The sequence below is a fragment of the Mycteria americana genome, chromosome 1, assembly GCF_035582795.1.
Source record: "Mycteria americana isolate JAX WOST 10 ecotype Jacksonville Zoo and Gardens chromosome 1, USCA_MyAme_1.0, whole genome shotgun sequence".
Lineage (NCBI taxonomy): Eukaryota > Metazoa > Chordata > Aves > Ciconiiformes > Ciconiidae > Mycteria > Mycteria americana.
The window spans coordinates 42,932,721-42,954,580 of NC_134365.1; the positions used below are offsets into that span (position 1 = coordinate 42,932,721).

At 42.2% G+C, this 21,860-nt stretch overlaps 2 protein-coding genes and 1 long non-coding RNA gene across 5 annotated transcripts in view; 1 reads left to right on the top strand and 2 right to left on the bottom strand.

Moving 5' to 3' along the window:
* Positions 1–3,424: 3,424 nt before the first annotated feature.
* PHLDA1 (pleckstrin homology like domain family A member 1) lies at positions 3,425–8,241 on the bottom strand. Its single transcript, XM_075495787.1, has 2 exons — positions 7,424–8,241; positions 3,425–7,119 (listed from the first exon to the last, which is right to left on the bottom strand). Exon 1 carries the CDS (start codon positions 7,879–7,881, stop codon positions 7,429–7,431), a length of 453 nt encoding a protein of 150 aa, XP_075351902.1. The 5' UTR covers positions 7,882–8,241; the 3' UTR covers positions 3,425–7,119; positions 7,424–7,428.
* Positions 8,242–8,444: 203 nt separating this feature from the next.
* Positions 8,445–14,346, top strand: LOC142406923 (uncharacterized). The gene is made up of 3 exons (XR_012774754.1): positions 8,445–8,496; positions 9,670–9,822; positions 13,715–14,346. It is a non-coding gene; the product is annotated as an uncharacterized LOC142406923 (long non-coding RNA).
* Positions 14,347–15,828: 1,482 nt separating this feature from the next.
* NAP1L1 (nucleosome assembly protein 1 like 1) overlaps positions 15,829–21,860 on the bottom strand; it is a 31,011-nt gene continuing 24,979 nt past the window's right edge. For all 3 annotated transcript variants that reach the window (XM_075495786.1, XM_075495784.1, XM_075495785.1), the window contains exons 10-15: positions 21,231–21,376; positions 21,121–21,140; positions 19,748–19,870; positions 18,687–18,719; positions 18,228–18,278; positions 15,829–16,432 (exon numbers count right to left, since the gene is read on the bottom strand). In XM_075495786.1, the coding sequence (XP_075351901.1) occupies positions 16,397–16,432; positions 18,228–18,278; positions 18,687–18,719; positions 19,748–19,870; positions 21,121–21,140; positions 21,231–21,376 (409 nt within the window). In that variant the 3' untranslated portion in view covers positions 15,829–16,396. The remainder of the gene's footprint in view (positions 16,433–18,227; positions 18,279–18,686; positions 18,720–19,747; positions 19,871–21,120; positions 21,141–21,230; positions 21,377–21,860) is intronic.

Genomic DNA, 21,860 nt, shown 5'->3' on the forward strand with positions numbered 1-21,860 from the left:
AGGTCCCTACCAAGCACAGAAAGTGAAGTAGCCTCTGCTGCGAGAGGCAGCATTTCTCACGCAGGCACGGGGACCCTGCCTACGGGCACTTACGGGCGGACGCTGCTCTCCGTCTCCCGAGGCACGACCTTGGGCAGGCGGCACAGGCTCTCCGGTCCCGAGTTTCCTCTTCTCCAAACCAGAGATATGATATACAAGTGGGCTGAGAGCCTTGCAGAGAGGTGCTATCGCCGGTACAGGGAGTTATCGTCCCCAGGCCCGGGTCCAAAGCACACAGCAACATGAAGGAGAGCTGTTCCCTCAAAGGACCCTGGCTCTGGCACCCAAGCCAAGAGCCGGCTGGATTTGTTCTCCGAGGGAGTCGCAGGTTCACTGTTGTTACCACACGCCGTACTTTTACCTTTGTAAACGGCAGTAGGTGCAAAAGATCCTGAACGCTGAGCGACAAAAACCAACAAAAATTACAGTTAATGAAATAATCCCCTCCTAAACAGTATATGACCCAATTCTTGAGCCTCCTGCAAGTTATAATCAAAACCATATGTAGTCATAAATATCAGAAATATTTACAAAACACTGACAAGATCTTAAAAACAAAAGCAGTGATTTCCTCATGTCGCTGGAAGCCTTACAAAATGTGGGGTAAATTATCTCATTTAAAATACTCTGCTGACCACAGAGCACTGTATGCTTCATTGTAACGGTTAGTCATTCTATACATATTTACTGGTTCAGTTAATCTACTATGGCTGGTTACAAACTATTGCAAGACAAAGATTATGAAGTAGGGTCAATAAAAATTTTGTTTATGCGAAATCCAGTGTTGTCATAGCACCATTTTATACAAAAGGTAAATCAAACCCCCATCCAAACAACCATTTCCCCTGCACTGGCGGCTGGCACCGCTAGAGACATCTAGCAGAATGACTTGGAAGGGCTGTAAAATTGGCCAATTTAAAGTAGCCGCGATGAGTCTATGCTGGGGTAAATGTCTCTGCTTTGATGTTTTTCTAAAAACCTAAACAAAACAAACAAAAAAAAAATCCCAAGCACTTAAGCACAGAAGCCTCACCTCTGGCTTTGCCTACAAAGTCTCCTAAGGAAAACTTGTAGGTGCTGCAATCAAACCAGGCTGTTGACGCAGCGCACGAGCTTCACGTGGGTGCCAGCTAGCAATACAACCTCCTTTCCCAGCGCCTCACCCAGGAGCTGATACCCCTTTCCTCGTAAATTCAGTGTGCAACATCAGGCCAAGACCCCACGAGTAACTGAGCCCCATCATGAGGCCCCAAGCAGCTCCCAGGTCCTTTGGGAGTCAGGACACCTTGAAGGTGTTCAGATCTTAGCAGGACCAAAGTCACCGTCTTCTGCTCTGCTCATCTTCAGCTCGGAAGGCAGGAAGCAGCGCTGTGAGCGGCACGTAGCAGTTGTGCGGCGTTTCCAGGGTCCTTACCTCACACATCAAAAATCCCCCAGTGGAAAGACGGAAAAAACATTATCACGAACACCTGTAATACTGTTTATAACTTTATAAATTAGAAATAAGCTTTTTTTAAAAGACTTAAGTTGACAGTCTTCACAACAGTTGATTTAAAAAAAAATACGGGTAGGTGAGGAAAGTCATTTAGGCACTTTCTAGGAAGGACTGAGGTGTTCCTGCTTAGAAACAGGCAGTCAAACAAGTAAAGGCTTTGGTTTAGTTCTGATTTGGGTTCAATTACAAAGAAAATTGTTCCATTTCAGCTGTGCTGTGAATTCAATGAAATTGCAAGAAACTGTTCTGGGCTAGATTTTGTTTCAGAGGGGAAAGGAGACATTTAGATTGATCTTCTTTCATATTTTATTTTGCCTGGAAAACATAAGCATTATTCCATCTTCTTAGTCCTCTCACCCTTATTTCATCGGAAAAGATGAAAGACCAGAATGTCAGTGTTATCCTGATCACCACACTATCACTACTGGCACAGGTTATGGGCAAAGGTCTTGCTTCTGGGGTTTTACTCCTGGGTTTTCTAAACAGAAAAAGAGAAGCAGCCCCCATTTTTGCAAAAGGTCAAAATCTGTCTTAGCCTGGAAAAATTCCTCTTGATTTCAATGGCTTCTGAATTGGGGCCAGATTTTACCTCTGTACCTCACATTGATCCCCAAGTTTCAGCATTCTTCCTATCCTACTTTGGATCGGAGAAAACTTTTGAGAAAACCCAGTTAAGACAATGTTCCCCACTAGGAAAATAATGCCTCAGTTTCTAGGACCCTTTCATATGTACCATGAAAATGTGAGTAGCCTTATTTTATATCCTTAGCCAAAACTTAAAGCAGAGAAACACATTTTTGATGCACCTTTATAAAGATATCACCATTGATGCAGCAGCAGGAACAACGACAAATTATTAAATTCTTGTTCTCCTACATTTATGCCCTTACAGAGATGCTTATTTATCACTGTTATTAAAAGCTCATAAGGGACATCTTTAAAAGCTGTAAGCAACGGTGGGCCCTTGAATAAACAATAAATCCACAGATGCTTAATTGGCTTTTCAAAGCTGCCGAGCACCAGCACTTTTGAGAGGTCAGCTCTTTAAGCCATTGTTTGTGTATCAAATATTAAGTTCATATGCTTACATTTTGGATGTTATTATTGAAAAAGAGAACTTGTACTTGTTACAGCAATAGCCTTCTTATGGAAGAGGTTATTGATATCTCTCCAGCAAAGGCAAACAGCACCAATAAGTCTAGGTCAATGCACACTGTGCCGCTACAGTTAATACGCTTTTGGAAGGTGCTTAAAAATGAGGACCTGCTGCAATAGAAATACACCTCAGGGGAGTTCAAGGCATCCGAGCGGCTGCAGTTCTGCAGAGACCCCAAAGCAGCAGAAGTCATCGCACAATTTTCATGTCATACCTCATTTCTTTTCCCACGAAGCTAGAAGAGAATGGGTCGGAAGATATGCTGAATGGTGGAAGTGTTCTTTCTGGACTACTTTCAGGTTACTTGAAATTCAATCACAGTGCTTCAGGTACATAAAAAAGAGCAACAAGGCACATTGAATGCTTCATTTTAGATTCCTCATGTCACACAGAGTGAGGCATTCATGGGTAAAGATTATGAGCCTGAAGTCTGTGTCCCAAAGATCTGTTGTACATGGACTGTGACGCCAAGCAGAGTATTACCGAAATTAGCAGGACTCTGTGACTCTGTGTGGGTGCTCACACATCACACACAGCAAAAAGCAAAACCGAGCCTCATAATTGTGCCGTGTATAAAGATTAATTGGAGCATCTAAGTGGGTCTTTCCTTCGGAAGGGTTCAAATCATTCCTCTTAGGCCCTTAGATTGAGCTTAAGACATTGGAAAAGCTTAGATCAGGCTTTAATCATAACAGATAGCCCACCAAACAACCATTCCTCCAACATATCAAGAGCTCTTTCAATAGATACCTCTTTATTTGAAATGGAATGCATCTTGAAAAATATGAAAAATAAATCACATCTCTCAGAAATCATTTATGAGTCATATTTACACACAATTTTTTTTGACGACACTGATATTTCTGCTCACAATAGGATATGCTAGAAAACATTTGGTACATCACTGCAGCTATAATTCAGAAGCTGGCATTTGCATATCATGAACCTTAAAAAAGAGGAATTACTTCAGGATGTCAGAGAGACAACATCCACTTGATCTTCCTTTCCACCAATTTATAAATTTTCTTGGTCACCACAGCTTGAATTTTCTTGCTGAATCTGCCCCTTAATCACTTCTTTTTTTTAATTAAGACATGTAATTTTGAACTCTTTATGAACTGACTGTCCACAGTTTTGCTACCTCTACCAAGCATTTGCCTGCATCTGTTTTACTGGCATTTTTGTTTATTCTCTACTGAATTTACTTCAGCCATATGCTGTTACCTTTTTTTTTTTTTTTTTGGTAAGGGGAAGGACAACCTGATTTATTTTCTTGCAAAGCTCCAATAAGATGGAGCATGATCTGCTGGACCTACTTTCATAGCCATTGCTTACAAGGCAGTGACAGACAGTATTTAACCAAGTAGCTCCAATAAAGACTTTGCAGTAGTAGAGGGGCAAGCCAAAAAAAGCCCAGAACTACCTCATTTACAACACCTAACAATTTCTTGCTCTAAAATTACTATCAGTCAAAAAAACCCCATGGAATTTAGAGCGTGAGAAAGTTGTCGGATTGTCCACGTCAGACAATTTAGCCTTATTTATACTGACGCGGCATGAGCCGCACGGTCCGACTGTCCCCAGGGGACCCCAGCCAATTTGTTCCCATTCAGTTTCCAAGAGACAGTCTGGAGGCACAAAGGGGAGGTTTGATCCTTACACCCATCCCACTGACTCGGGCTGCAGGCACAGGAACAGCTCCAGGTGGATTTTGCGACGTGACCATCCCTCACACCAAGAGTTTGGCTGACGCCAACGTTGTCGAAAAGGTAACACAGCAGGCAATGACAACAGGCAACAGCTTGTTGGTGAACTACATCAGTACAAACGGCTTTGAGAGCATCCTTCAGACCAACTTAAAACAAGAAACATAAGGCGAAAGTGGGACGTTGACCTTGAATCAGTGAAAAAACAGCTTTCATTTTTAGTTTGCTGCTCTTTTCTCAAACCTTAATGTCAATTATAACACTAAAATTCTCAATCTTCTGTTTTCAAAGCACAAATACTTCCAGAAGAGCAGTAAAATTTCAGCTTTAGACCAGATCCATAGACTTTTGTGGCATTCAGGGGCTTGTGTCCACCAAGGACAGGACTATCTGTCTCTCCTAGAGAAATACGTGTCTCCGATCACACAGGAATTAATTTTCATCAATTACATTTATCCTTCAGTAGGCTAAAACGTATTTTAGTAGGTGAGATATCAGTGATACGTCTGTATATCTGAAAAGGTGGATTAGTTACTCAGTAAACTGTAATTAATGACTCTAAAGAGAGGAGCCAAATTACAAATTACAGCCTATTTTGTGAGTCTTTGACTAGCTCATTAGAGAATCCCCTTACAGCTCTAACATCCAAGCATTAGCAGAATGATAATGGCAGACGTACAGAGATGTGGAAATTGGCTATTATGATTGCCAAGACAGCGAATCTAATCCTAGAAGATGCAGGGCACCTTCGGCTTCAATTAGTCTCAAAGTCATAACTTTGTTAGGACAGGTGTAATCTACCACCCCAAGCTCGTCACGCAACCTTGTCAAGGGCCAGATCGGAAAGAAGCGCTCGGGAGCAACCACAGGGGACCGCCGAGGTCCGGGCCTTAATTCTGCACCATGACGTGTTCTGCACGTCTAGGTATGTGACCCCGACACCTGGGGGCAAGGAACAAAAGAGGAGGGCTAAAAGAGATCTCAACTTATTCCTTACAGGACTGAGCTTAAGCTTAGGGTGCAGAGGAAGGGACCATCATGTGCAGTAGCCAATTCTGAGATCTTCCTTTGAGTGTCACTTCAGTCTTTTGCTTTAAACACTTACAGAAACAGCTTGAACCAAGAACGTGGGGCTTTTCCAGGCAAGCTACGCCTCAGTTACACAAACAGAAAAGCCCTGGATGTGTGGCTTTAAAAGATTTTGTTTACATTCATGTAACTTGTAAAGGGGCCAAAAGCCGTTTTCCTCACCACGCTAGTTAAAATAAATAGCTCCGCGGCTGCAACTTTTTACCTTGAACCAGAGATAACGGGCCTCCTTGCTCCGTCCCGCTTACGACCTCCCCACTCAATTTAAACCAGAGAACCCGCGCCGTAGCGGCACACAACGTGAAAACACCCATCGCCTGGAGGGCCCTGTCCTAGAAAGCACACCAGCCTGCGCCTGGGTCCCTCCTCTGCACCGGGCGAACAGCTCCGACCCGCTCTCACCAGCCTCGACAAACTCCCGCTGACTTTTGAGAGGCAGAGGAAGACAGACCAGCTGTGCAATTAGCCCTTTGTTTTCCAACTTCATGGCTTCGTCGATGTTTTTAGAGGCGAGATCGCGTGCCTCTCTCAACATCTGACAGTGCTACACACCAAAATTAATCTAGTTTATCTCAGCTAGAGAGCAACTTTCAGCTTATGAAAACTGTGACCAAAATAATCCATTAGCACGCTAAGATGTAGATAAGATGGATTTTAAACTAGGGGCTACTTTAATGCAAGACATTTAAAAACCGCCACGAAAATGCAACACAGGGCGAGAGCCCAGACCGCTTACAAACCGACCGTGCAGAGGGAGCCCTGAACTCGGACGCTAAGACAAATGTTCCTAAGCGCTTCTCAGCTCCGGCCCTCCAGCCTAGGAGCAAGCACATCAAACGGGTAACTGGAATCCAGCTGCGATTCCTGTATCACAGAAGAAGTTGGTCAGATTCTCCTCCGCTCGTACATTAACAGATGGATTTTAATCTCAGATTGACAATCAACAGTACTTTTTTGAATAACCAAACGTGAATAAATTTTATCATCTTCCACCACGCATAATATTTTAAAAGAATATCGTTTAAAACCCATATTATAATTGTTATTCTCATTAGAGAGAAGAGTTTTCGTATGCAGTATGGGTTTCAGCCAAATTCCAAACCGCACATCACATTTTCTGTGTTAGTGTAATACAGTGTATTTCGGGTAAAAATGAAAAACTCTTTTGTCAAATTGCACACGGCCGAACTACCCAGAACTTTTTAGTTCCTTTAGGGAGCTAACGTACATGTTGTTTTTGCCTTTGCTTTTTGGATACGGCCTACATTCAGAAATGTCTTGCAAACAAGTCTTTAAAAAAACCCCCAAAAAAACCAAAAAACAAAAACCAAACAGCCAACCCTAATAAATAAAATAAAATACATTAAAATAAAGTTACAGTACATCATGTCTCCTAGAAGTCCCATCACACCAAAGGATCCTTTCCAAGGTTCATAAATAACAGATTTGAAATGCTTCTCGGCACCGAGGGCAGCAAAGCAGCAGCAGCAGCAGCTAGCTGGGGTTCAGGTTGTTGAGCCGCTTCTCTCCAGTCTACCTGCATCTCTGGCGTTTGCCCAGTTTTTGATCAACTGAAGTACGTCCGCAACGAACGCGCTCAGTCCCGCTTCCCCAAAGCGCTTCGTTAACTTAACCTGCAATAAGACAACACAGCACAGCACAAAGGGCAGCCGGTGAGTCGAAGAAGCGGCGCCCGGAGCAGGCTCTCCCCGCCGGGAGCCGCGCCGCGGGGCCGGCTCCAGCCCGGGGCAGCCGCGGGGCCGGCGCCGGGCGGGGGAGCGCGGCTCGGCCGGCCCGGGGGCAGGAGCCGGTCCCGGGGGCAGGAGCCGGTCCCGGGGGCAGGAGCCGAGCGGGTCCCGTCCCGGGGGCAGGAGCCGGTCCCGGGGGCAGGAGCCGAGCGGGTCCCGTCCCGGGGGCCGGAGCGCAGCGCGGCCCTACCTGCGCTAGGCGGAGTTGGAGGCGCTGCGGAGGCGCGGGCCGTGGGGCTGCGCCAGGTGCTGCTGCTTCTGGCGGGTGGAGCGGACGGCGAGGATGGCCTGGCGGTTCTTGTACTGCACCATCTGCAGCGTGATCGCCGCGTTCCAGCCCTGCTCCTGCGCGCACCGAAAGTCGATCTCCTTCCCCTCGGCCATCACCACCGTGAAGTACACGTACTTGCCCTTCCGCTCCACGCAGTCCACCGTCTTCATGTTGGAGAAGTGAAGCTCCTTGATCTTGGCCGCCGGCTCGGCCGGCGGCGGCGGCTGCTGCTGCGGCGGCGGCTGCTGCTTGGGGGGGATGAGGAGCAGCCCCTCCTCGGTGAGGATGCAACGCTTCTTCTTCCAGAGCTGCAGGAGCCCGTCGCTCCTCTTCTCCAGCACGCCCTCCTTCACCGCCTTGCAGCCGCTCTCCAGCATCCTTCTCGCACGGGCCGGCGGGGCCGGCGGCCTCCGCCCGCAGGGGCTGGGGTCGGGGGGCAGCCGGCACCAGCCGATGACTCGCCGCCCCGCGCCGGCTCCGAGGCGGAGGGCCGGGAGCGCCCCGGCCCGCAGGAAGCGGAGCGGCTGCCGCCCGTGCCGCGGCGTGGCGGGCTGCGGCGGGCGCGCTGCCGGTGCGGGCGGCTGTGGCGGGCGGCCTTCCCTCCCCTCGGCTTTTGAGCGCGCCTTTCCCACCCCAGAGTGACACCCAGCGGAAAAGGCGGCTCCTCCCGCCGCCCGCGGGGAAGCCCAGCGCCGCCGACGGCGCGGCCGCGGTGCGGAGCGGCTGCCCCGCCCGGCCCGGCCCGCCCCGCGCGGAGCGGAGCGGCGCGGATGCCCCGCCCGGCCCGGCCCGCGGAGCCAGGGGCTGCGCTCCCCGGCGGCAGCTGGCCCGCCCGGCCGCGCAGGTGCGGGCAGCAGGGGCAGCACCGCCGGCCTCCAGCCGCCTGCACCCCGCCCCTCCTCCTGCCGCGGGACGAAAAAGGCAGAGCACGACGGTGCTGCGGGACGGGACGGGTCTCGCCGCTGCAGCCGTAGGCTCACACCGGGATTAACGTAAGGATGCAAGTGCTCTACAGCGCTCATCTGCTTTCGCCGCGGTATTCCAGCAGTTTGGGTTCGGAGCAAATTTCCTCAGCCTTCCCCGCCGGGGAACAGCAGCGAAGGGCCCCCTTCTGCGTGTCTTTGATTCAAGCCCAACAAAACCGGTGCCCATTTTCAGCAACACCCCGATATTTAAACGATCATCGCTCCCTTAAACAAAGCGGACAACCTCGTCCCACGACTTCATCCCTATGCTCTAACCTTGCTCTCGACTGTGCTGGGGAGAAGCAGCTTCCCCTGTACGTGTAAAATAAATCCTTACTCTCTGCAGCAGTTTGAGTAATGTCTAAGGAGAGCTAGTATCCATATCACTTCCCAAAGGAAACACTAGAACCTCATTATTTGGAAGTTTTAAAAGTAGACTGGGGAGGGAAAAAAACCCAAACCAACAAACTGGCATCAGCTAGGACCATTTTTCTTGTTATTCTGCTTTGTTGCCACACATTTGCTTATTGTTTGGATTCTGCCCTGAGGTTAGCTTTCAAATTCATTTATTTGAGTAGAAAGTGACCTAAGCTTAATATTAAACTATTTATTTTAAAGCCCTTTGATGTAGTAGGTGTAAATCAAAAGCCCACATAACTGAATTTGCCTGACAATGCCAATGGCAGCTGAAAGCCAGAAATTTCTTACTGTGTTTGAGAGCACTGGTTTTTTTAAACATGTATTTAACATGGCCATAAAAAACCCTCCTCGCAATAATCTTGGCAGCTAGGAAGCAGGTCATGCTATAGCATAGGTCAGTGGAAGCACGTTAGGGAAAAAAAAAAATCAATATTAATGATATCTTTAACAGTTTCTCTCTGATAACATTTTAAAAAGGACTTCCTCTGATAATCTTTTCCTCTTGAAGTTCAAAGTTAATTCTGATAAATTGTTGAGAGGTAAACAATTAAGGTAATAAAGGCAATTAAAATTCCTTAGCTGTTTTACCTTTCCTGAGGTAACTGGAAGACACTCAAATCAGTAACAAAGGCAACTTGCTAGCCACAAGCTGAACAAAAAAAGGAGATTAATATCTTAAACATCCATTTATCTAAAGAATAGTCCCTTCTCCTTAGAGCTTAACATATACGCTATAAGCTACAGCTCATCCTCACAACCATCTTACGCCTATTTTAACAGAGGCACATGCTAGTTTCCAAGAGATCTGAACACCATTCGCGATTGCCTCAATCTGCAGTTCATTGCCATTTGAACCCAAACTCCCCACCACAAATATCTGCATCTTCAGCTGCTGGTGTACACACAAGGAGCCTCACACACGGCTTGAGCGAGGTAAGACAATCTCTCCTGCCTTTTCACCTGATGTGTTTTTCATCTGCTTCTTCACTCCCGATTAAGTGTGTCACATGAGCAGAGACTTAATTTTGAAACTGGTAAACTAAAACATAAACTGGTTAAAATGTATTCATATATACCTAACAGTTAAAATACTGAGTTTATGTAAGGCACAGGACATTGAACTAAACCTCCAGAAGACTAATTTTTAATAATTTGCCTGCACAGTTTCGGTTGCTGCTCCGTTGCTGTAAGTGAATAGCCACTTGATTCCAAGTAAATGCACTAACCAGTAGTATGGAAACTAGCCTTATACTTAGGAGTCCCACACATTCTTCTGTAACAAGCATTCAAGAACTTTTTCCCCCCCAGAACACTGCACTGTAACACTTCAGGACATTAACACATGATCTATACCTATATATTTTCATGTGAGCTTTTTTGCTTGTTCTCAGTGCTAATAGTAATTTGTAATTAACTGAAGGAAAAGAGTGAGACTAGTGTGGAAGACCAAAGATTTTCATCAAATATACAAGAGTAAAGGGACAAAATTAATTCTACTTCAAGCCTTCCATGGCATCAAGTTCTCTGAAGTGTTCAATGACAGATTTTTAACCCAACTCTAAACACTGATGGACATACTCTGCTAATGTATAGACTCACAACAACAACCGTTTATTCCCAGTGAAATTCACCTAAGCACGTAATCAGAAGTAAACATGCAAAACATCCATTTAAACTTGTACTCTGTAAGCCAACAAATATTAACAGCCATTTAAAATACACTACATTTGACCAAAAACACCAGATCAGTCAAAACCTAGGAGACTAGGGTAAGATGAAATACTGACAGTTTCATGGTAAAAGAACAAGATATCCCAATTTAATTGTGCAGAATTTGCCAATAAAGGATAACAAACTTCATTTGCCTAGATGGAAGTCAAAACTGAACTTCCCGAAATGTTTCTTACATTAGTATTTTGAAAAAAACACATTCACAGTTAAGCATACTACATTATCCCACTGAGATTTTACTTTACTTTTCTTTAAATATATATTTAAACCACTGCAATTATATTAAATGTTCCATGTCCACTACCTTTATTGAAGTTTCACTAAATACTACACAGATTCTGCATCTGTTCCTCCTGAAATATCTGATGTGCAGATGCCTCCTACTGTCAAACCTGAAATACTACAACCTGAAAAAACACTGAAGCTGATCCTTGAAAGTCTCTACATCTAAGATCCATTTATTCCTTACTGAATTTTTCCTTTTCCATGTTCAGAGTTGATATCGGTAACAGAAATGTTTGGTTGTTAAAGTCACTGGGCTCCTATATCGTAAGCTCCCTAACTTAGACTCAAGTAGTTGAAATTTTGTATGTGTAACTTTAAAGAGTAATTATGGTAAGAGTAATTAAAGTGTTCTTTTTAAACCCTGAGGCAAGTTAAACATTGTTTTGGGAAGCCACTGTGAAAGACTAAAAAGCCCATAATTTTACTAGTGTTCTCCCAGGTAATGAATCTGCAGACAGCAGCCTGACACCAACTATCAACTATTAGTTTCAAAGGGATGCTAAACCTATCCTCAGTGACAACCCTTAAACATCACCATTTCTTCCATTACTGAGAAGCGCCTAAACAGAAACAGGGTTAAGAGAAACCTAAAGGAAGTATGGCCTGGTCATCACTAGGGAGAAGGAAAATGAGGAAAAAATTAGTCACGAATTGAGAAATACATGACAAATAGATGTGCTGCAATAGGTGATTAATTAGACAGTAAGCACTTACTTCTTAAAGTATTTTCTTGACCTTTACCATCTCCCAGTAATTTCACGGGAACTTGCTACTGACCGAACACTGAAGCACTGAACCTGTGATCTGGGAGGCTGACCTTTCCTTTTACAAATTCCATCTCACAGATACCTGTATATACCTCACAGTAAACCAGACATAGATGGAAGATTTACCATAACTATCAACCACATTTCCCCAGGTCTTAGCATTCCCTATAACCTGTGGCAGTACCAATGAAGAAACTGCGTGCAATGCGCAGACTGTTGTCATTGCAGCTGCTCCAGCCTGGCTTTTCCAAAGTCCTTTGCTCTTCAGAGATAGCTGTCTTCTAAAATATTAAAAAGCACTTAAGCACCCATTGTAGAGCAAAGGCAGCCTGTAAGAGGGTTTAAATGACCTGTTGTTTCTTAGATATGATCACCTAGTGCTGAGTAAAACATGCTGTGAGTTCAGAATGTACTGACTGCTGCTCATCAACTGCAGGGTAAACGTAAGTTTGGGCAGATACTCGCAACACTTGATCATATCGAAGCACAGTTCACAAGAGCTAAATTCAGGAGCTAAGCCCCTCTGCAGCTGCAGAGACCACTATTCTTGCCAACTCAGCACACTTCAGTTAGATACCTGTGAGAACAAGAGCTCTTCTGCCACACTCCTTACGCACCCACTTCTAGCAGACACAAATGTGGAATAGCTTTATCTTTTGCTTGGTGAGGTCTGTCTTGTCTGCTTTACTTGCTCTAATTTTCCTACAAAAGCTGAGACACATGCCACGTGGAAGACTACTAGGTCTGAGCAGAGATCTAACAGGGGGATTTAAAGAGTGATGAGACAAATCTTGTCCAACATGCCAGGTGGACAAGCTTCCAACTCCTCTTGATAGTGTACAGAAGACTTACTATTTCCAGTAGATAGATTTATGTTCACTTTAGGTAAGCATTAGCAATCACTAAAAGGCATTACTTCAACACCCTCTTGAAAACTTGCAGGCAACCACTGCATCTCAAACAGAACCGAGCAGTTATTAAAGAAATGAAACTGAGGGTGTGGTAGCAAAGACTTCTCTGAGCCATACAAGAAAGTCTTGGATTGAAGGGGGCTACATCTGCACAGAATGGAGGAAGTGCTGTACAGCTGAGTCTACCTACTCCAACATCTGTGCAGCTCTAGCCCTAGCAGGCCATCAAGGCTGTTACATACATAAATGCCTTCATTATCAGCCTGTCCCCTTTGTACTGAGGAGTTTAGTATTTTGTTTCCTTAAGCCACTGAGGATGCCACAACACAATCCTCCTCCCCAGCACAAGGCATCTGAGAAACAATGCTGCACAGACACCTTTGGAAATAGGAAATCTCTGGCAGACAAGCTAATCATCCATTTGTGTATAAGTTCCCTATCAATTTCTGAATCACATCAACAATGGGCCTTGAAACACAGGGAAAGTTTAAGTACCAGCTTGAAGGCAAAGTTGAACACTTTTGATTCCTGCAGTTGTGCAGGAACTTAACTCTTTAGTGCTAATGTAATCTAACCTACATTTGCTGAAAGTGTAGAATTACCAAGAAGCATCCCTCTCCACCAAGCATAAGCTCTGAGCACCCTTCCCTCTTGTCCAAAGTCTCAGTTGATTCTCCTACTTCTTTCCTCACCAACCCTCTATTTTTCCCCAAGATAATTCTCCCTTCAATGCAGCAACCAAAACCAGACAGAAGACAACTTTTACACAGATCTTAAATTTTGGTGCAGTACTGCAACAACTGACCAAGAAATCCTATTTCGGTGACACATTTTCCTAGCCTGAACTTATTAACAAGGTAACTTACCTTCCTCAAATACAAAATGAACAAGTTTCTCTACAGCTGGTATAAATCCATGAGAAGTGAAAAGAATGAGTCACAATACTCCAATCAATGCTGCAAGTTTAATGTTTCTGCTACATACTGCCTTTCAGAATTGCTCAACGGGACTATCACAAATGAGTTTTGTTGATCACAAAACTATGTTAAGCACCAAAACAGTTCTTATTTAACCGATGCCATAAGAACTGGCACCTCAATTTGTATGATTATATCCTTCCTTTTGCCACAGTCTGGAGAGCACAAGAACTGCTGCTTTAGAACTAGCAAGTGAATCTAGAGAGAAGCTTACCAAAATCTGCTGACAGAGATGAATTCATGGCTCTGGATCTTGCAGGCTGCAGGTAAGCTTTGATTATCTACCAACTCCCCTTTTCAAATATTGTATCCCACTGTATGATATGAAGATATTAAATGAGAAAGCAATCGAAACAAGCCAAATTTCTTAAGAACAGTGATTTCTGAAATTCATCGGACAACTTTTAACAGTGCTTTTTCTCTTTTTAAGATGCAGCTGCCAGATGCTATTAGTAAAACTGGGCTAGATCTAAGTAAGGACTTCAGATACTTCTCATGTCCAAAACTATGAACCCAAAGCCCCGTATTAATGACTGCTCAAGCTCGTAACATACCATCAGTTTGGTCTCTGCATGCCCTGAAGTTTAAGTTTAAACTTAATCCTGGGAGATATTCAGAGAAGAGACCAAGTGATACCCGAACACCTGGCAGGACCAGTGCCTCAAAGGATAAGCATATTCTGTCAGGATTTATGTCATCACAAGAACACAACCACATCTACTTTAACATATGGCTACTGGAAAGCATGATGTTAACCTTTCATTACTGTATTTTTCTATGCTATGATCTATGGGTCACTAAAAGAACACCTAAGAGCACAGCTTCAACAGTACTGTTTTATATACAGCTATAGATAACAGCTCCTTCTCCCAAATCCATAAATATCAGGAGAGGAGAAAGATGAAGCCTGAAAGGGATTCTGAAATGAAGCAGTGTGGTATTTAAGCCTTCAAGGAATTAAAAAAAATAAGTCAGTTTAGTTTATCATTTATTTTAAAAATAAATCAGAGCACACTAGACCTTCTTCCTCTCAGCAGGGCTGAGGATTCAGAAGGGTACTTGGGATAAGCCTCATTCTGTATTACTCAACCTCCAAGCAAGAGATATGCTAAAGAAACTCTTCCACCAGCCCCATCCCTCATGTGGCTGTTGCCTCCTGCTTGCCCTGCTCTTTTCAAACCTATAACCCTTTATGGCTAAGTCAGTATATCGGCAGCAAGAAAAAAAAGTAGCTACTGAAGAAATAGATCCATGGCTAGGCCGGACATTTCTTTCCAATCCTATGAGGACCTTTCCATCCCTCAAAAAGTTATCTGGGTACTTGCTTAGAAGACCAGAACTTCTATAGTTACATGAAGGACAAGACTGCACAGAGTACAGTAGCATCTCACTGACTGGGAAAACTCAAATCTCAAATTGAATCTCAAAAACTCAAATTGAAGACATCAATGCTGATGTCTTCAAGCTGAGTGCATTCAAATCCACATCTCAAGCACCTCCACTGCTAGGGTAGAGGCAAGGTTAGTATGAGAAAGATCTTCTAGCCCATATGTTTCAACTGACAATGAGCATCCAATATGGACAAAGTATGAACCAGAACATGCAAACGTAAGCATACTGAACAGAACACTAGGTGAGGAGAGATTAATTCCTTGGGCTTTGTTTCCTCCTCTATAGATGCTTGACAGAGTGAGTACAAACTAGAATACAGCTAAGTGTTCTAGCACTCCCTTAGGCTGCAGGGCAGATTTTGTTCAGGACAACCTAGCTCTGTCTACACAAACTGGAAATCCAAGGCACCTTTCTTGGCTCCACATTTCATACTAATAACCAATGCCTTAGAGCCAGGCACAGGAATACCAAAGTCCTTTATCAGATCTAGCCCCACTTCTAAAAACCTGTCTTCTCCAAAATGGCAGTGTTGACCAATCACTGAAACATCTAGCTCAGATTCACAAGTATCACACACTGAAAATGGAAAGTATGAATCAAACTTTCAAACTATTGTGTTTGTTTTTAAAATGCTATATAATTTACTTTTCAGTAACGCTCAACTTTTGTTTCTAGTAAAAAGTGAACTGCAGCATGAAAGATATGCCTTACCAGTTTACACATGCAGATACACACATCATAATAAAACAAGACTAGCTTCTGAAAATACTAGGTTTTATTCACACCCCAGTGGTAAACAATAACCTTAATATGATGACTAGGTTTCTTTTGTAGATCACTGTCACATAAAATACAAAACCCATAGCATAAACAAGCTGACAGTTATGAACGTTTAATGTGGTCTTGTTGGAAATTAAACAAGTTATACTAGTCTTCTCAAGTAGTCAAATTCAAAATGCATCATCATCTCCTAGTTAGTACAAGTCACTGCCATTTCTATAACAAAGTAATGAAGGCACAGCTAGTGCAAGCAGACTTAAACCCATTCAGACTACTGGGCTGAAAAATACTTTGGTTGGTTCTTCAGGAGAGAGTTTTCTCTAAACAAATATTGGTCTCAGTTAACAGTTCTGATATCTTTACAGCTGCAGTCTAATAGCTACATGACAAAGACTTCACAAGAACCAAACTATGTAGCAATGAATTAACATTCATGCTTTAGGGGATTTACTGCATTCTACATATTGGCAGAAAATTATACTGTTAAAATGCTAGGTAAATTGAACCTACATTTTAAACTGGTTCTTATGTGTTTGATTTCTTTTTTTTTAACAAATTGGTTACTTAATTCTACCAAGATACAAAACATAAGGCTGTAAGTAACTAATAGTTGTGTTTAGGCTATTACAGTGCAGGTAATCCTCAAGGCCACATACACACTGCTTCACTGCTGCTTGCATTCTGCTGGGTTTTGATCCTTCTGTTGAAAAAAAAGGAAATATCAGTTTACAGATATCAGTGTTTTAAAATTAATATTGCTAAGCATACTTTCTCAAGTTCCAGTATTCAAGTTCCAGTATTCAAGTTGTTCTTTCATCTTTTCCCTTAAACTAATTGCCTAGTATTAATAATACTGCTGCCTTTGGATGTGGCAACATCCACAATGCATTTATTTTTGCTTTGTTAGTGCACAGCTTTATGATCCAAAACAAAAATCTGTTCAGAACTAAGTTCAGTGTCTGAAAGACACTAAAACTGGAAAAAGGAAGAAGAGGAGAGTTATGGAGAGTAACAAACAACTCGGCTCAGAAGCAGCATCCAGACCTTCTACACAGTCTGAGGCAAAAGAAACTTCCCTGTGGTCAGTAAAAAGGGCACAGCCTTACTCCAGAAGCTGCTGTAGGGCAGTGCAATGAAACACCAAAACGTGGTATGTTCTTAACACTCTGGAAACATCTTTTGCAATAAATTCCAGTTGTTCTGTTATATTGAAACAGACGACCAACAATATCTCACAGTAAAATAGGAATTTAAGGAAAAAGCTTTTTGGGGGCAGAGTTCAGTTGCAAGTTTTACTCCACTACCTTGGTCTCCATAGCTATTCTAGGACCACAGTACTTTATTAAATTCAGCTGGCTTTCAGCCTGTGATCAGCTTACAACTATTTATTATTCTGTCAATACACTATAATACCACTATTGTCTCTAGCCCTTTGGCAGTTCTCTCTGAAACTGAGTATACAGTCTTGCCCTTCCTCAGTTCTGTTTAGCCTAAAAAAGCAATCTGAAATGGTGGAAATAAGAAGCCCATCTTACAGCTGTTTCATTTTGATTCTAAAACTTTCTTGAATAGGAAGCAATTTGAATACACTATAGCAGATGAAACATCACCAACAGGTTGTACATTTTGATTAACAGTTCCATACCCTACATCTTTCTAGGTACAATGCTCAGATTATGCAATTCTTCCAATAGTGCTTTGATTGTAGCTCAAACCATTCCTACTGAAATATATGCTGCCTCCACATTTGAAATTGCGAGCACATTTCGCAGCAGGCATTTTTAGTTCACACAGATGTCATTTTCATGACTGCAACTTTCACCTTCCACCATCAGACGCTTTCAGGTGGCCAAACGTGCCTTTCCCTCAGCCAGGAAAAAGCTATGAATTGAGTGGCTCACAATCACTGTTACAACAAACTGAGCCTGACTAGTCATTTGCCCTTCCCATGGAATAAGCAAGCTGCCAGTTGCTCTTGGCTGTTCACATTTTAGTACTAGGCTGTAGATGCGTTCCTGAACCTTGACTTCTGCTACCTCAAGCAATAAGACTTGCTACTATCTACCCTGAAAAAGCCTCAGTTTTGTACTCTGATGGGAAAATCTGTGCCAGAGTGAGCTTGTGACAAGCTCCCAAAAACTGAACCTGGATTACTTAGTTCTCTGCAAGTCCTTACAACCATTATAGAACATTTATCATCATTAGCAGCAACTTGCTGCAAGACAAATTTATAGAAAATGGAGCCTGACTAATTTCAGTGCTCAAAGCCAAAAGTTACTTTTACAAAATCATTCTTGGAGAAAAGAACTTTTTTAAAGTTGCTCTACCAATATTAGTCTGTTAGAACTGGGACTGAAACAGCCTCCACCAAAACATACTCACCATAGGAACTATTGATTAAATACTTAAACTAAAATAATCAAGATTTATCCTACATAAAATTTTAAGTGTGTGTATGCATACACAAACTTCAAACATTCTTTTTAATTCCTTACTTTTGGGTCATAATCAGGATCATTTTCTTCATCTGCTTCTTCTTCCCCCTCCTGAAAGAAAACACTTGTTTATATTTCTCTAGCTTATCCACATTCAGCTTCTTGAGCCATTTTCAAGAAAACTAAGATTAAATTCTACTCTTAAATACGTTAATTACCACTAAGTTATGCATATTGTATTAGTTTGCCCTCCACAAAGCATGTAATCTTTTGACATCAGTTGCAACTTAATTTGTAAGATACATTAAGGTTGTCTTCATTTGGTTTGGGGTTTTTTGTTGTTTGTTTTTTTTTTTTTTTTTTTTTTAAATATTCACCCTAGATCCACAAAACAATGTGTTGTATCTTCCATAAGTAATACTTAAACTTAGCGTCCAGAGCATTCACAAACTAAAGGAACTTATTCCAGATAAACTACAAAAGAGAAACCATTTAAATCAAGGCCTTCTGTCAACTTACCTCATCATCTGCCTCTTCACCTTCTTCATCATACTAGGAGAGAAAATAAATGGTTTTGATAGTGTCATAAATGCAGCCATTTATGGCTCAAGTACAGCCAGATAACTCAAGTAGGTGCCAGAGACCACATTGTATTGTGTTCTAAGAGAACTTCCTATATCTGAACAATTTTAAAATGCTTTATGCATCAGCATGAACAATGTTCAATCTCTTAAGCTACGCTCTAGCAGAGAAAGCTGTCTACCGTAAATTCCTTAAGTTGCAACACTGGAAGAGCTTATTAGACTGTGATAACACTTCTGGCCAGTAGGGTGTCTCAAAGCCTAAGGCAATCTGTAGAGTCAGTCACTTCCCTCTTCCACCTCCCTCAGCCAAGGCTTTGGACTAAGGGCTACCATTTTACATTCTAAAAATTAATTTTAAGGCTGGACTTATCTTAGCCAAATCAAATTGTCAAACTGTCCTTGTTTGTGCAGAGGCAGGGGAGAGAAAATATTTTACCCATATAAAGGTCTGGGGTTTTGTGGTTTGCTTTTCAAGCTTAGCTCCTTTAAAACACTTAATTCAAGCTTTTGCAGAGCTTGCTTTGAATATCTTGGCATCCTTTGAATGTGCTTATCTATCATTTTCTACGAGTGCCCTCCTGAAAGGATCAGGCTTGAATCTCAAGGAACTTGGTAGCCCAGTATCACTGTAAGCACTAAAAAACAGGCTGGGCAGCTAGATAAATAGACTAATTCGTTCTCTGGCAGCTCACTATAGTTCTACCAAACTATTGGGTACGCCACCCTACGAATGCCTTATACACAAAATTCAACTCAGACATCCTCTAAATGTTCAGCTTCTACCACTACTTTTGCCACAAAACTCTGAAGTCACTACTTCAAAGACGAATTATCTTCATGCTGCTCTTTACTGAACACTCTAGGAAGCTCAGCTGAAACTAATGTTGACCCATGCCATTCTAAGGATACCAACATTATAAAAGTCAGAAATTACCCAAGGTCTTTAAGCAACATTATTTCAAAGTTTTTAGCATTTTGAAAGAATATTATACTTACATCATCATCATCATCTTCAATAGCTTCTCCTGTGAAGTACAACACTGATCGGGGGACTATACGTTCACGCAAGAAATGACCTATTTCAAAGTCTGCAGCAAGGATTGCCTCAGCATCATCATCCTGCATGAAACAACATTATTTCCCAAACCGTAAGCTGATAACTACTTTTTTTACACAAAAACACAAGTTGCACAGTTTTTGATGTGATCAGATTTATACAAATCCCATGTGCTGACTTTTTTTGGTTCAGGACTTGCTTTATAGAATTGAAATTGTGGAGTCAAGTTTTACACTGAACAGTCTACCTGCATTATGCAGTGGGGGGCTGCTTCTTCAGTAAGCTTAATTATACAAAATTCTGGAGTTTAAGTTTTGTTCTTCCCCCACCCCCAACTTGCTTTTGTTCTAAGTAGAGAAATTGTTTAATACCTCCTATAGACTTTCAGTTCGTATGCACAATAACCCTTAAGAACTAAACACTAGCCAGGTGAGCCTATCTCATTAAATATTTTACCAGCCACTTCCAATTCCTACAGTGCATCGCCTCCATGATTCCCATTAAGCAAACCATTGTGAAGCACCTGAACACCTAAAAATGCTCTCTGATCTAATCCCAGGTTTTCACTCCTTTTGTTTACACACCAAGTGTTCTGCTGTCTCCCTTCTGAGAAGTTATCATCAATTCAAAAAGCTTGATTTTTTTTTTTTTAACATTATGAACATAGAGCTTTTGGTGTCCATGCCAACTGGAGTTCTAACAGCATGCTTCTGGAGGCTTTAATCAGATTTCTCACTCAAGTTGCATGATATATTCAGCACTTAACTGTTTTTGGTAGCTTTCCTCCTTACAAAACCATGGCTTATTGCTGCAGAGTCTTCTACTAGTGAGCACACAGAAGAGTGGGCTCTTGCAGTTTTCTATTCTTGTTTTATTACTTTCTCCAAGAGTTAATAGCTTGGGAATTTTTTAACAGCATAAAATACAAACCAGATACATGCAACCATTAGAGAAGATCATCCAAACAATGCCCAAAGGAAGAGACTTACACCACCCATTAGACCAAAGGCTAATAACAAAGATCACTACATTTGTACACCTGTTAACAATTCACAAGATGACTTTCAGGAAGGATAAGCTATTAAAGTTTACTAAACTGAAATCTACCATCCAACTCTACAAATACTCCTTCTAATAAAGAAAACTCAAATACATACTATTCATCACAAGTACTCTCAGCTAAATACAAAAGCAGTTAAAGCTGAAGCTGTTTAACAAGTTTCCAATTTCAACAAATGCTTTGTATATAAAGGCATGAATTCTTCTACTGGTGTTTCCCCTCCATCCCCTTATTTTAAGTAAGCCAACTTACCAGGTCTCCACTTTCAGGAACTGTAGGAAAAAAAAAAAGAGAGAAGAAACAAGTGAGTGAAGTACATACTACATTTAAAGTTAATGCAGATAAACTAATGTTCAGTTTACCTTCAGGAGGACTAAAGAAGTTGAAGAAAGAGTCATTGGAAACAGTTTTTGTCACTGTTCTAACTGTTCCACGACCCTTATGTTTCTGCTTCTTCTTAATGGTTTTCAGAGTAACATTCTTTCCTTTTTTCCAGTCTATTTGGCAACTGGAAAGAAAAAGAAAAAAACCCCAGCTTCAGCTTAATACCATTCTCCTTGTTACAGGTACCTACTGAGGCTATCACAGCTGCAAGGGATACAGTGACTATAAAATATTAAGGTAGTATTTATTCAGTGCTATCTTTTCATTAGTTTGTACTTTTGAGAACAAAAGTAACAGGTTCATTTTAGGGTTGAAATTCTCATCCAAAAGTTTCTCCTTCCCCACTCAATCTCTGAAATACTAATTTTCATCTGCTACCGAGTTCTACCTAGTTTCCTACCAAAGAATGGTGTGACATCATTTTTAGTGCTACCTATCCATTATAAAGTAATGTCATAGTCGGTCATGCTAGTAATATGCCAAGGTCTACCATACCTATCATTGTAACCAATAAGCCCTTAAAATAATGCATCAAGCAGGTGTGCAGTTTTTGGTTGGTTTTTAGCTGTTTGCTTGTGGGTTTTGTGTTTTGGGTTTTTGGGGGTTTT

Coding starts and splice junctions, on each gene's coding strand:
- PHLDA1 (XM_075495787.1), bottom strand. CDS start 7,881: ATGCTGGAGAGCGGCTGCAAGGCGGTGAAGGAGGGCGTGCTGGAGAAG.